The sequence below is a fragment of the Wyeomyia smithii genome, chromosome 3, assembly GCF_029784165.1.
Source record: "Wyeomyia smithii strain HCP4-BCI-WySm-NY-G18 chromosome 3, ASM2978416v1, whole genome shotgun sequence".
NCBI classification, from domain to species: domain Eukaryota; kingdom Metazoa; phylum Arthropoda; class Insecta; order Diptera; family Culicidae; genus Wyeomyia; species Wyeomyia smithii.
The window spans coordinates 1,186,211-1,202,051 of NC_073696.1; the positions used below are offsets into that span (position 1 = coordinate 1,186,211).

Here is a 15,841-nt window from a genome sequence, read left to right on the forward strand (position 1 = left end):
ATAAGCATTGTTGAATAGTCTCCAGTTTATTTCTATGTTAACGATATCAGTCAATTTTTTGGTCAAGCTCATAAAAAGAATAAATTATTCAATTTTTTGGTGAGCCAACCTGATTCGCGTCAAAGTTGGAACTGACGATCCCAATACTTCCGTTTCGGATGTTATTGGTTTTTTAAGTGTCATTTTTAAGAAAGAACCAATCACAGTTTTATATGTTTGATTACATCAGAACAATGCAAAACAAGTTTGGCTGTAAAATTGGACCAGTTTTCCCAGAAGTTTCTATTTCCCACTTCTTGATTTCTTAAATTGAACAAATCGTGGGAAAAAATGACACACAAGACTAGTTTTTTCAAGTCTTAATTGCTTCTTGTGATTCACGTTCATGTTCAGTTCAATATATTTTGGCCGGACTTTTTCACAACTCGGAAACATAACCAGGTTACCTGGCCCGGACAACTCTGTTCCGTTTCGTTTCGAAATAAAATCGGACTATAAAAATTGTAGTCTGACCGGACTACGGACTGGGCATTCCACGTTCTACCCGGTCTGATGGTAAACAGATCAAACAATGCCTATCGTAAAATTTAGAATTTAGGCTGACGGTTGAATCGCTCCATTTTCAGAGAATTTTGTATGGGAACTTTTTTCGAGATAACCAAACTTTTGAACCCTACCTTTAAACGATATTCGAAGATAATTTTTTTCAAAAATCTCATTGGCACTCTGCTGTACATCTTCCATTACTCGTCAATGGAGGTGAGTATTTTTACGGATGGGTTTGACTACAAAGTAAATGAACTAAGCTCTTACTGGCTAGTTAGAGTAAAAATGGCTAAACTTGCGTAAAAAGCTGGTCCCCTGAAACTCAATTACACTATGTAAACCTTCTTATTTAAGTTAGCAAACTCAATAAAATTTGCAAATTTTTTTCCTTCAATAAAAAGGATTTTAGCAACAAGCTGGCTCGTCACTGTAAGACAAAAATTATTTAGTATATATCCCTGCTTTCTTTCAACTATACGCACCTTAGCAGTTTGTTTTTTCTTTGGAATATGAATCCGAAAAACCGGATTTTCGGGAACTAGAAAACTCTTCCGGGACACCACTAACGCTTCTTAAAAAATGAGCTTCTGACTCTTTTGGTGCTAAAACTATCGAAATAGGAGGAAAACTGCAAAAGTTATAAGAATTTTAATTTGTGAGTACCCGGGTACTCCGTTGGACGCGTAAAGGTACTTTGTTTTGTCAAGCACATAACGGTTTCAAACTGCTTACTCTGAAAAAAACCTAAATTAATCCACCTAGCGGTCAGACCCCGCCTTTCTCATTAAAACTTATTATTTGTAAAAATAGATTTACATGAACGCTGCAATCCAATAAATGTATATTCAATCTTTAGGTTTTAAAAGATTGATGTAATCTATACATTTAAAAATGCAGTCCGGTCTGTCTGCCTGGCTGTCTGTCTGATCCATATAGGCTCGAAAACTACCGAACCGATCAACGTGAAAATTTGTATGTAGGGGTTTTTGGTGCCGATAAAGGTTCCTATGATAGTTTGAGACCCCTCCCTCTTCTGGAAGGGAGAGGTCTCATACAAATGAAACATAAATTTCTGCACAACTCAAAAACAAACCAAGCAAATGAAACCGAATTTGGCATGTGGATGTTTTAAGGGGTAACAAATGTTTCCATAATAGTTGGCCGCCCCTGCCTCTTCTGGAAGGGAGGGGTTTCATACAAATGAAACACAAATTTTTGCACATCTCGAGAGCTAACCAACTAAATGGAACCAAATTTGGCAGGTTTATGTTTTTAGAGGTAACAAATATGTGCTTAATGGTTTGACACCCCTTCCTTTTCTCTAAGGAAGGGGTCCCATACAAATGAAACACAAATTTCGCACAGCTCAAGAACCAATCAAGAAAATACAACCAAATTTGGTATGTGAATGTTTTTAGAGGTAAAATACTACAAGGTATACAGCCCTAGGGTTGTATGAAATGGTGACGTGGGACTAAACACTGTAATTAGGGACCATCCACTTACCACGTGGACAGATTTTTAACGATTTTGACCCCCCCCCTCCTCCTCCGTGGACAACTGCCCATATAAATTCTAAAAAAATTGTATGGACCGTGGACATTACCCAACCCCCCCCCCCCCAAAGCTGTCCACGTGGTATGTGGATGGCCCCTTAGGGGATTTTTTGTTTCAAAATATACAGTCTGAAATCAATTTTTGATATATATTCAACAACAATCGAAAGAATATCGTTTATATCTGACGATATTATGCCTGTAGTATTTTTTCGTACAAACAACATGTATTTGACAAGGCACAAGCATATCGTGCTTGTTGAAGAAGCACCAAGAGTTTCTCGTAATGCGTCAAAGTGAGAATTAACTCTATAACCTCAAAAACCAAATCTAATAATACTGACGTTATCATAATGAATGGATTTGTCTTATTTAACTCTAATTAAATCAAATCTATAATATGGATCTTACTTTCAAAATAATATGGAAGCCCTAACAAAGGTTCATTAATTGGCAAACATAAGAAGATATTTTAAACAAAACCATTAACAAGTTCCAGCAAATTATTACATTTTTATTAAAAAATAAAAATAAAAATTACATTTCTATTTTTTGCTTGACAATTTTTTTCTTTTGCCTACAACTACATTCGCTGTATTACGAAGACAGCTTATATACGTTTATTATGGTAAAGCCTAGAATAATAATATATCATCTAACAATTTTGAAATATAAAACGAGATTCTGTATCAATCTTAGTAAATAAACAATAAAATCACAAGCATTCGCAGGCTCTTACTCTTTTATAAATGAATATATTTAGGAATTTACTCTTTCGATACTATCCAATCACGATTATTTAGTTAATATCGAAGATAAAATTAAATAAATATCCGTTGCAAAAATTTACAATTCTTGTTGAGTAAATTATGGTAATCATATTTATGAGATAAACTTTCAATCACCAACAACAGCAGCATTGAAGTTTTTCCTCAACTGCGCACGAATAGAAATGTACGAACAAAAGTGTACCACTGCAATACGAATAGTACCGCTGCAGTACGAATAGAAGAGTACCACTGCAATCATAGACGACGAGAGACCTGCGGTTCTTTACTCCACTGGTACTGTTGCTTTTACCGGCATGTTTTCTTTCAAGACATCAGTTTTTATTAGGTTCTTCGAAACCTACAGCGCAGGTTTAGAAATTGTTCAAGGATGGGTGTTGTTTCAAACTTTTAGGAAAACTTTTACCTTCGAGACATCATATTAGTCTAAGCTCATGGAAGCAAAAATAAATTGACCTATTGGGACGGGGAGACCCTGTCAATTTTAATTTCGATATTGATACAGAGAATATCACAGGGAACGGATGGTGTCCACTCACGTCGTCTGTGCTAGGAATGCTCGCATGTAATTGGTTCATTATTCGCGCAAATTTGTTATTGAAAGTTTTTATCAATTTTACCGCTTGGCAATGAAATTAAAGTGATAACTAGCATACTGAAAAATTGTTATACATTTTATCTATCCAACAACATATTGGTTATTGTTATCCATCATGTGGTTGTGCTGTTATTAACGTTTGAAATCTGACGCAACATTTGCCAGTTTCATTTCTAATTTTACAAAATGCATCCCAGTATAGTAAACAAAGACGTAGTCCCACGTCAAAATATATCCATAATGGTACGACGCCCCTTCCTCTTCTGGAATCACATGTTTCTGTACAAATTTCTGCACATCTCGCGAACTAATCAACTAAATGGAGCCATATTTGGTAGGTGAATGTTTTTAGTGGTGACAAATATGTTCCATAATCGAGGCAACATTTTGGATTGTAAGATAGCAATATCCGGTTTCTGGAAAACAGCCAAATATGACCGATTTTCACCCAATATAATAATATCCGGATCTAGAATGATACACAGGAGCTCAAATCGACCACAGATACCATTTTGAATTCTAAGATGACGACTTCCGGTTTCTGAAAAACAGCTGAAAATGACCAAATACCACCCAATATGAGTATTTCTCTAACCAGTATGACGTTCAGATTCCAGAAATTGTCTGCATATGCCATTATGAAACCCAAAATGGCGACTTCCGGTTTCGGAAAAACAGCGGCACAGCGGACCAAATACCACCCAATATGGAACCGTAATGTGGCACTAGAGCCACAAATCGACTTCAGATAACATTTTGAATTGTAAGATGCCAACTTCCGGTTTCTGGTAAACGGCCTGAAATGGACGATTCCCATTAAATATGAGTACCTCCGGAACCATAAAGATGGACAGAAGCTAAAAATTGATCACAGACACAATCTTGAATTTTAAGATGGTGATTTCCGGTGTCTGGCAAACAGCCGGAAATGACCAAATACCATCTAATATGAATGTTTTTGGAACCAGAATTACGCCCAGATGACAAAAATTGATTTCACAGGCACAGTCCAAAATGACGACTTTCGGCTTCTGAAAAACAGTCTAAAGTGACCAAATGTCACCCAATATGAGTTTTTCTTTAACCAGTATCCTAAATACCATTTTGAAATACAAGATGGCGACTACCGGTTTGTGAAAAACAGCCTAAAATAAACAAATACTATCCAATATGAGTATCTCTGGAACCAGAATAATGCAAGGAACTAACAATTGACCTCAGGCACCATTTTGAATTGCTAAATGGCAACTTATAGGCAACAGTCGGAAATGACCGAATAACACTCAATATGGATATATCCGTAAACGTGATGATGCATAGAAACCAAACATTGACCCTGGACACTATTTTGAATTTGAAGACGACCACTTTTAGTTTCTGGAAAACAACCAAAAGTACCTCCCAATATGGGTATTTTTGGGGTCAGATTGATGCCAGAAAATCTGCTGAAAATGACCGAATACCACCCAATATGCAGCATTAATGCGATGTACAGAAGCCAAAAGTCAAGGATGTTGTCATTTCGATAAAACCAATCATTTTAAACGATTTGTTATTTGACTTTGATCATATCCTATGGCCGATTCGTCATGCATTTGCAGATCTTAAACACATCGCAAGGAATTAATGAATTTGGAACGTTCAAATAGTACGATACCACATTTAAATTATGTTGAGGCCACATATATCGATCAAAGCAGGTATAGTTTTCAATAGTCTTTAAATTTCTTTTCTTTCCATAACTTTTGAGCCACATATCAAATTGTTATGAAGTTTGTTATTTGTAAGTTTGAGAGATGACTCCTTCGTATGACACTAGTTATGTTCAAATAAGTCATGTCATCTTTGAAATAATAGACTTTCGTTGTTTTATTAACAATTTAATACATAACGGTGGCTTAGGTTCAATTATAATCAAATGAAATGGGAACGTATAAAGCAGCCAAACTTTGAAATAGAGATGGTCGGGTACGGGTATTTTAAACAAACCAGACTTCGGGTTCGGGTCGGGTACGGGTTTGAAAATTTTCGATGAGTCGGGTACGGGTCGGGTACGGGTAACAAATTTCCCATACCCGACCATCTCTATTTTGAAACCAACCATAAATTTGTTCAATCATAATTCATCAGTTAACCCTTAACTAGCCCGCTCATCTAATATTAATATTGATCAAATCGGTTGTGTAGTTTCTGAGATAATGAAGTTTCGTGATTTTCACAATTTGGTACTTTACAGAGTTACAGTCCGATTACAGTAAAATTCAAAAGAGTGCTACGAGGCAGCTAGACTTATTAGTTGACACTAATTTTGTGGAAATCGGGTCAGCCATCTCTGAGAAAAGTGAGTGAGTCCACGTAGTCTTCGGAACATGTTCCTTTTCATAGCTGGATTTCACATTTTTAAACATAACAGGCAAAATAATAGTCCGATTGCAAAACAAATCAATAGGGTCTTATGGGGCAACTAGACCTTCCATTTGACACTGATTTTATGCAAATCGGTCCAGCCATCTCTGAGAAACATGAGTGAGATTAAACAGTCTCTAGAACACGTTTCTTTTCTCAACTTTTGAACCACATGTCCAATCTTTTTAAAATCAAAAGTTAAGAGTTTTTTATGTGGCCCGTTCATTTGGAACCAATTTTGTTCAAATTGGTTGTGTAGTTTTCAAGATAATGATGTTTCATGATTTTTATTCTGCAATATATCAGTGTAAAGGTGCTGCCACACGAAGCACGAAAACTATGACATATTTTCCTATGTCACCTATGGCTCAAAAGTATGAGCTATAACGGTATAGCGCGGGATTGTGCTGTCAAAAGCTATATTATAGAGGCTCTGAACTAATCCGTCTTGACGAAATAGTTCATAGCCTACTATTCCGTCATGAAAAAATGCTTTATACGATAAAGTGGTGTATTAGCGTCCGTGTGGCGGCACCTTAACTCTTGTAACATACGAGCTATGAGCGACTTTTATTTACACAAACATAGCTGAAGGTCTATACTTTCCAGGGGCTTATAAACGTCAACATTTTGCCTACCAACCATAAATTCATCACGGCGGTAATATTTCATTTGAAATGCTTAAATGCGTACAAAACTTAGCTTATTCATTGAAAGTGCACATTGTACTGAAAACAAATGTTGAGCTCTTGTTTTTTGCCATCTAAAACGACATTTACTCGAGAATAAGTCTACCGACAAAATGGGACGTTTACTCTGTTACACTTGTTTTAGGGCAAACCAACCAAAAAGTGGGTACCAGAATCAATGAATGGTATATGGAAAATGTATGCAGTTTGACAGCCACAAGAGCCCTTCTGATACTTTCGCCTGCTTTGATTCGTTTTGACATTTGTGAATAGTGCTCAAAATATCGACGAAAAGAAAAGACGTGAGCGAATGAACCCTGTACAGCCGTGCTGAAAATCTCTCGCGACGTGACCCCTTAAACAAGTTTAATTTGCCCAAAACCACAGTCCACGGTGTGTTTAGGCGTCGAAAGGAAACCAAGCGGTGAGAGAAATATTGGTCGTGCGAATAGTTTTATGGTCAGAGAGATGAAGAAAATTTTGGGGAGGAATCCGAACTCTATAGTTACTGTGGCTCGAAAAGTAAGAATGTCACCAGGATTCGTTCAGATAGCAAAGAAGAGTTCAGGTTTGAATTCATATAAAGTCAAGAAAGTCCCCAAACAAGTCGATAAGCAGAATTCGAGGACAAAAACACGATTTTTTGACAAAATTTTCGATTGCACGGAACATACGTCGTGGAAGACTTTAAACAACTTCCAGGATTGGCTTAAAATACTGCAATGGCCAGAAATGATACCGAAAAGGATCTCCGGACAAAAAAGATGGCCAAATTCCCCAAAAAAAAAATGTCTTGTGTTTGCGAAACAATTTGCACCTGGGGCAGAAAAAGCTCATCATTTTTCAACACAGGCACGATCAACAAGGAAATTCACCAGAAGGAGTGTCTACTAGAAAGATTGTTGCCTTTCTTGAAGAGCGTGTTAATGAGATCCTTTGTTTCGGCCTGATTTGGCATCATGTCACTATGCTAGTATCGTAGCGGAGTGCTACAAAGCCATAAAGGTTAATATTGTACCAACACCGCCGATCCCCCCAACTCCAATCGAAAGATATTGGGCTCTGGTAAAGCGGATGCTTTCCGGAAAGAAGCAGGATGCCAAAGACGACTAACATTTTCATCAAATCTGGACCAGAGCTGCCAGAAAGATTACCGAGAAGTTAATCCTAATAATTGAGTCCGTGAGTTTGGAAAACGTATTCCAGAGTTATGAATTAGTGTTTCCGGATTATTACGGATACAAGCCTTACGTTTTGAAAACAAACGATTCATTTGGTAACAACAGTGAATTACATGATAGTTCTGTTGTGAAAACAATTAGACACATCTTTATGGCCCTCACTACTCTTCTACAGATCCGACGATGTTCCGATAACCCTCCTCCACCAATTGGCAAGCATGATAGAAGAGGCGAACCAACAAAGCATTTTCTTCTTCTAGTTTAGCTCTTCTCACTCAAAACAAAATAGGTATAGGTAATATTAAACACTACCGTTAGAAATAACAATTTCGAATGACATTCTGCAAATGAATAGTAGATTTGCTATTGTCAGGAAACAATACTCATCGTGTAACAGCATAGCAAATATATTTTCGTCATTTAACCGTCTCATTTTCCATTCTTGCCTGGGTGTTCTTACAGGTTGATATCCATCGAGGTCACATCCCTGGAGGACGTCTACTGGCTGGAAGACTCCCGAGCCAGCCAGCTGCTCGGAAAAGATTGGCCCCTCTGGTCTCAGGCGCGCCAGAAGCTGCCAACCTCCAAGTCCAACCTGGAAGCCCTGAAGGCGGACCTGTGGTCAACGGTTGTGAAATCGAGCCAGCACCAGGACGCCTGGACATGGGGTGGAATGTTGGTTGTGTCGGTGTCGGTGGCCGGTTTGGTGACGCTGGCCGCCATGACGCAGCCCTCGTTGGCCCCGGAAGCACGACATTCCCTGCTGCAGTACGTGACCGGAAAATATCTGCTACCGGCCAACTGCAAGGTGCACTGGGATTGGCAGGATCCGGCCATCGTCGGTGGAACCATGTGCTTTACGGTTCGATTTCACCAGCGGAATGGCCAAGCCTACCCCATCTGTGATACGGATCAGTTTTTCGTGGAAGTAACCGAGGGAACCCGCAAAATCATTACCATCAGCGAGTTGGGCTCTCCAACAGATCCGAACAACGCCAACATTGCCAAGGTGAAGTTCACTGTCCGCACAGCTGGGCAGTACAAGATTTCGGTACTGATCGGTTCCAGTCACATCGCGGGTAGTCCCTTCGTGAAAACTTTTATTCCTGGTCCGATGGATGCCCGTCGATCACGATTGATTCGTCCTGCGAGTACGGTTGTCTGCTGCGCCGGAGCACCGACATTCCTGCACATTGAACCACGCGATGAGCACGGAAACACGTGCCAATTCACTCCGGACTGCGATCCCATCAAGGGTTACAAAATCGACCTTTTTGATCTGTACGGAAATAACAGTGATAAGCACTGTAACGCCATTACCCTTTCCTACGATAAAGTAAACTCAAGAATCAGTCTAACGGCTCTGTTTCCGGAACCGGTGTGCCTTCGGGCTGTAATCAGCTACGAAAACCATCAAATTCCGAACGGAGATTTCGACATCATTGTCCTGAGCAGCAGTGACACGACTTTGGTGCACAAAAATATTGCTTCCAGGAAGCACAACATTTGCTACGAGGCTAAGCTGTTCGGAATTTACGGCCAGCAGCGCTGGTCAAAGCCACGGAAGGTGCTCTGCTACGTTGGACCAAAGCAGGTCACCATCAAGGAGATGATCCTCAAAATCATTCCCAAACGGATTGCCACCTTTCGGTTGTGTCCGTCAACAAAGGTTAGTTTCTTTTTTTTCACTGTGGATATTTCTCTAATAATGGTGATTTTAGTTCCACTTTTTGCCACCATCGAACGTCCAAGTAAACAATGGCCACGGGGCGATTTTCATAATCGACGATGGCTGCCAGCCGAAGATCGAACTGGCCTCGAAGGAGCGCAACGTGATCGCAGCCACGTTTACCCACTTCCTGCTGAAGAACATCGGTGGTTCGGAAACGTTCAAAGACAAACAGGACTTTTTCTACCACGAAGTGAGACTCGTACGCAATCGCCAAGGATTTGGGCTTATGCGAGTTTATTTTTCGTTTGTTTTGTTTGTCTTCCCCACACAGGTGCGAAAGTTCCATTCCAATTACTACCACGAGAAGATTTCGCTCAAAGTGCAGCGGGACAAAATTCTTGAGTCGAGCATGAAGGCAACCAAACATTTTTCCGTGTCCGATTGGTGCGGTAACTTTGAGGTTACATTCCAGGGGGAACAGGGTTAGATAGTTTCGTCTTAAATTTAGATTTGATAACAATACGTTTTTTTTTATAGGAATTGATTGGGGTGGTTTGCGGAGAGAATGGTTCGAGTTGGTTTGCAGTGCTCTGTTTGATGCTCGCGGCGGGCTGTTCTGTACATTCCACGACAAAAGACAAGCCCTCGTTCATCCTAATCCGAATCGGCCATCGCATCTGAAGTTGAAGCATTTCGAATTCGCCGGGAAGGTGGTCGGCAAGTGTCTGTACGAAAGTGCCCTTGGCGGAACGTATCGGCAGTTGGTGAGGGCACGATTTTCCCGTTCCTTTTTGGCGCAGCTTATTGGACTGCGGGTGCATTATAAATACTTTGAGCAGGATGATCCGGATTTGTATCTTTCGAAGATTAAGTACATATTGGACACGGACTTGGATAGTAGTGAGAATCTAGAGTTGTACTTTGTGGAGGAGATCTACGATGCGGCTGGTCAGCTGACGAAGACGGTTGAACTTATTCCGAACGGGGCCAAAACGAGGGTCACCAATGCAACCAAGAACCAATATCTTGATGCCTTGGCACAGCAGAGGCTGTGCAACAATGTCCGAGAGGAGATCGACAGCTTTCTGAAGGGCCTCAACGGGATTATACCGGATAATTTGCTGAGCATTTTCGATGAAAATGAATTGGAGGTGAAAGATGATGTGCTCGTGTCATAGAGGCGGAATTCTAATTACTTTTTGTCATTGTCATTATAGCTATTGCTGTGTGGTACCGGCGAGTACTCGATCGCTGATTTCAGAGCCAACCACATTGTCAACGGTGGCTCGCCCGAGTTCCGTCGAGTGCTTGGGTGGTTCTGGGCAGCAGTTGGAAACTTCTCACAAACCGAAATGGCCCGGTTGCTGCAATTTACCACAGGCTGCTCTCAGTTACCTCCAGGAGGCTTTCAGGTAATCATATAGTTGAGGCAATGATCTCCAACAATCGTTACAAAATTTGATTTATTTTAGGAACTGAATCCTAGATTTCAAATTACTGCTGCACCGACGTTTGGAAACCTGCCGACGGCGCACACTTGGTAAGTCAGCACTATTAACCTTTTCCTTGTTTTTTTTTGACGATTTTGATCTTAATTTTGGATCATTAAACATTATAACGCAATCCTACCGTTAATTTCTTAAAGTTTCAACCAACTTTGCCTGCCGGACTACGAAAGTTACGAGCACTTCGAGCGCGCCTTGATGTTCGCCATCAGCGAAGGCACCGAGGGCTTCGGAATGGTATAATTTTGTTCCAGCCCTATTCCGGCCCGGAGTAGAACGAACACAAATCGGAAACCGAAAAGCACAAATCGTACCACACTATTAATTACTAAATACTAATACCTAATACCGCTTACCAGTAATGTTTAGCAACCCAAAGAAAGACCAAAAAATTAAATTGTCAATTCAGCGTCAACCTATTGGTAGCGGCAGGGCCGCTGGAATATATTACCGATGAGATTCATTCCTATATTGCGATAGGGTAGACAGGTTTACCGTGTCGAAAAGTAGAATTAGTAACAACCAAGCTTTTAGTCGCTTGGAAAAGTCGAAAGCGATCAGTGCCTGCTGTCAGGACGTTGCCGACCAAAAGAAAAGAAAAAAAAACTGGCATCAAGTTGTCAAGTGGGTTTCAACAATCAACCGTATTTGTTCCATTGGTGCCAAAAGCATTGGTATTTTGGTTCTTAGTTTTGCTAACGTTAGAAGAAATGAATCAATTGTCACTAGCTAATAGTATTGGAATTTAAGATTAGTGCCAAACTTTGCCTAAACAGTTTCGATTCTGATCGGCGATAGGCCGTTATAAATGTTCGCCAAGTGCGTTCGATAATACAAATCAGCGATCTCATTCTTTATTTGAATAAGCATGCGCCTTAAGAACCAAGTAGAAGTTAAAGGAAACGAGTTACAATTTGATATGAAAACAAAAAGAAACTTACTTTGAAAAATGTCATATTCAGTCCAGTTTGACCCGTTAAAGAGGAATAATTTAGAAGACTCATATCAGTGACGTAGGCTATAAATGTACGAAAAACAGAAAAAAAAACATCATCCTGCTCACTCGAAACGTATCAGTCGTAAAAAAAAAACTAGTCAGTCATCCTAGCCGATAGAAGCTTACTCACAAACCGAGCTAAAAAAAACTGTTGACGCGGTACCTAAAATTCATTCCAACAGGAAACTCAATTGATTACTTTCGACACTGTAGATTCTAGCGGACAAACATTTTAGAATCTGACACAAAGAAAAACTCTGGTTCTGTGATACGGCAAAACTCAAAAACAAAATAGTCTCTTAAGCATTCACTATTAATATCAACTACCAGTTCAGTTGTAGGACCAACTAGTAAAAGAAAAATTACACAAAATATTTATCGTATCTCATCTTATTGTTCTCGAAGCATTTAGCACCGGCATATTGGTAGTTGTACTGTAATTCCACACATTCGAAACACCCTAACACTGCTAACATTCCTAATCATTAGTGAAGTCAAGATAAATCCGCGTAAAAGTTTTAGTTGTTGATACTTCAGTTGCAAATAAATATGCTAAATATTATGAGGATGTTGTTCAGACCAGTTTCGATCCTCCCAATCCGTTCCATGCTCTCCTGCCCGATCATCTTCGCAGACATTTATAGCTTGAAAACTAGCCATTCGCTGTGATCAAAGTAGATGCGCTTCCAAGTAGCAAGGTTACGCATACCAGCAGCCATCTAGTAGCAAGAGTGTAGAACTAGCAGTAATGGTAAAGCTTCGCCATTTGTGCCATAAAAGAAAGAGACATTATAGCAGCTTTCAGTTCTTCTTTTAGTTCAGCTTCTGCGAGTAGCGAGAAAATGCCTCTTTGTAATCAAACATCTACCAAACGTAAGTTAATGATGAATATATGAGGAAAATCGTTTAATTACCTTTGGAAACCATGACTGACAGTAATACACATTTTCAGTCACTGGAAACCGGTATGGATCCGTTTTAATGGTAGGAAAATATCACGAGCCTGCTGACTTGTGGCGTCGTTCGATAACACCGGTCGTCAAAATGAAAAAAAAGTGCACTCCAAAAGCTCAAACCGGAAAAAATTATAGATTTCAGATATTCAACCATTCCTATGAATTTTGGTGCCCCTAGCCATTACCAAAACGCGTCAACTTACGTGAGTGTTCGCAAAGTAGTTGCTCGCCGGGTTCGTCATGTATACGTTTATGTTTACGAGTAAACTCATTTAAGTCTCTGCAAAAAAGTTAGTGACTAGGGGTACCAAAATTCGCGGAAATTGAAAAAGATTTTTGGGGTTTTCGACTCGTGAATATGCCACATAAAGCTGTCCATGGGCAAAACACGGTTCTTCCAAGTCTTTTCCAACAACTTCCAGTGTTTGTCTTTGTGACTTGTTAATAGCTTTAACCGGTAATGTGCACATGTGTTAAAGATGTAAATGACTGACTTTTACCCGGTAGAGATTGTTGCTTCCACGATAAGGGTGTACAGATTCTTTATTACCAGCCGGGTGAATGGCTTCCGTTGGATCATCTATAGTGTCTATAGTTTTGTAACTCTTCACCTTAGGAACTATTCAAATATTACATAACGCGGAATTTGGCAATTTTCAATACCCACCCACCCCCATGTAACGCAATTTTACATGTTTGCCACATGCAATATAACGCTCCGCTGAATACCCCCCCACCCCCTAGAACGTTATGTATTATTTGAATGATCCCTTACCCTTAGGAAGGTGATCTAGCAGTCGTATGTTGATCCTGGAAAAAGAATCATTTTTCGATGCCAGAATGACTCTCATATAGCCACTGAATGTTGCGAAATATCGACACTTCAAAATGATAATGATGAAACAGAACTTTCACTATCGCTCTAATCACACTGATATTGAGTGTCACCACGGGTGTCAACTCTCAGTGAAAATCATGTCAGTGATATAAATTATATGTCTTAAAAAATATTGAAATAGTTTGATCTGATCAAATACATTGTATGAAGTCGTGAAGTAGGTAAGCATCTACATTCTCAACCGTATAAACATCGCTATAGTAACACAGCGTGTGCGAAATCACAGTAACGCTGCCAGGCTTCAGGAGGAGTTATTCATGAAGCAACCTCCTGGTTTCGAAGTGAGAGGAATAGAAGATCAAGTGTGCCGCCTAAGACGTAGCATTCATGGTTTAAAACAAAGTGCCAGATGCTGGAATAATCGTTTACACGACATCTTGATAAGGATGGGATTTAGACAGAGTTCAGCAGTTGCCTGTTTGTATGTCAAAACTATCAAAAAAAGTTAGCATATCTGCTGGTGTATGTCGATGACATCGTTCTGGGTTGCACCGATGAAGCAGCCACTCTTCAAGTTTTGAAAGGATTGAAAATGCAGCTGGATATAACGAATCTCGGAGAGCTAAAATACTTCTCGGGCATGGAAATCGCACGCGAGAAGGGAAACTACAGTTTGAGCTTGTGTAGTTACATTGAGAGGTTAGCTGCTCGAATTGAAATGACAAACGCCAAACATGCAACACAGGTGTTGGATGAAGGCTTTTTAAAGCAGGAATGCGAAGAAAAATTGGAAGACCCATCGGTTTACAGGAGTTTAGTAGGCGCATAGCTTTACACGCACGGCCGGATATCTCTGTGAGCACTTCCATTTTAGGCAGACAAGTTAGCAATCCTACCTGGGTAGCTGCAAAAAGAGTGGTGCGCTATCTACTTGGCACAAAGTCTTGGAAACTTTCGTTTGATGGGGAGACTGGAGATCTTATCGGTTTTGCCGATGCTGACTGGGCAGGCGAAGTGGCAAGTTGGAAATCTACGTCCGGTTTTGCTTTCTTGTTCGGTGGCGCAGCTGTTTCGTGGATAAGTCGAAAACAATGTTCAGTGACTCTCTTCAATGAAAGCGGAGCACGTCTCTCTGTGTGAAGCATGTCAGGAAGTTAGTAGTAGTTAAGAGCATTACTAAAGGACTTGGGTGAGAAGCAACAACATGCTACAGTAATCCACGAAGATAACCAAAGTTGCATAGCTTTCATCCAATCGGAACGAGTTACGAGAAGGTCCAAGCATATTGAAACTAAAGAACAGAAGGCGATTTTGGCCATTCTGAGCTCAATTTGGGATCATTTTCTTTTTTCGCCTTTTCTGGCCTTTAGAAGGCGATTTTGGCCAATCTGAGCTTAATTTGGGATCATTTTCTTTTCTGGGCTTTAGAAGGCGATTTCGGCCATTCTGAGCTTAATTTGGGATCATTTTCTATTTTGGCCTTTTCTGGCCTTTAGAAGGCGATTTCGGCCATTCTGAGCTTAATTTGGGATAATTTTCTATTTTGGCCTTTTCTGGCCTTTAGAAGGCGATTTTGGCCATTCTGAGCTTAATTTGGGATCAATTTCTTTTTTGGCCTTTTCTGGCCTTTAGAAGGCGATTTTGGCCATTCTGAGCTTAATTTGGGATCATTTTCTTTTTTCGCCTTTTCTGGCCTTTAGAAGGCGATTTTGGCCATTCTGAGCTTAATTCGGAATCATTTTCTATTTTGGCCTTTTCTTGCCTTTAAAGGCGATTTCGGCCATTCTGAGCTTAATTTGGGATCATTTTCTTTTTTGGCCTTTTCTGGCCTTTAGAAGGCGATTTTGGCCATTCTGAGCTTGATTTGGGATCATTCTCTTTTTTGGCCTTTTCTGGCCTTTAGAAGGCGATTTTGGCCATTCTGAGCTTAATTTGGGATCATTTTCTTTTTTGGCCTTTTCTGGCCTTTAGAAGGCGATTTTGGCCATTCTGAGCTTGATTTGGGATCATTTTCTGTTTTTGGCCTTTTCTGGCCTTTAGAAGGGATCATTTTCTATTTTGGCTTTTTCTGGCCTTTAGAAGGCGATTTTGGCCATTCTGAGTTTAATT

The 15,841-nt window shown here is 40.0% G+C and overlaps 1 protein-coding gene across 6 annotated transcripts in view; it reads left to right on the forward strand.

Annotated features, from left to right (window-relative positions):
• The window catches only part of LOC129727178 (apoptosis-resistant E3 ubiquitin protein ligase 1), an 83,280-nt gene extending 70,380 nt beyond the window's left edge, over nucleotides 1-12,900 (forward strand). For 4 of the 6 annotated variants that reach the window (XM_055684721.1, XM_055684724.1, XM_055684723.1 and 1 more), the window contains 7 exons: nucleotides 8,227-9,433; nucleotides 9,486-9,695; nucleotides 9,768-9,918; nucleotides 9,974-10,587; nucleotides 10,654-10,848; nucleotides 10,909-10,976; nucleotides 11,082-12,900. In XM_055684721.1, the coding sequence (XP_055540696.1) occupies nucleotides 8,227-9,433; nucleotides 9,486-9,695; nucleotides 9,768-9,918; nucleotides 9,974-10,587; nucleotides 10,654-10,848; nucleotides 10,909-10,976; nucleotides 11,082-11,184 (2,548 nt within the window). In that variant the 3' untranslated portion in view covers nucleotides 11,185-12,900. The remainder of the gene's footprint in view (nucleotides 1-8,226; nucleotides 9,434-9,485; nucleotides 9,696-9,767; nucleotides 9,919-9,973; nucleotides 10,588-10,653; nucleotides 10,849-10,908; nucleotides 10,977-11,081) is intronic. The other 2 variants (XM_055684722.1, XM_055684726.1) reach the window with 1 other exon arrangement.
• Nucleotides 12,901-15,841: the final 2,941 nt, after the last annotated feature.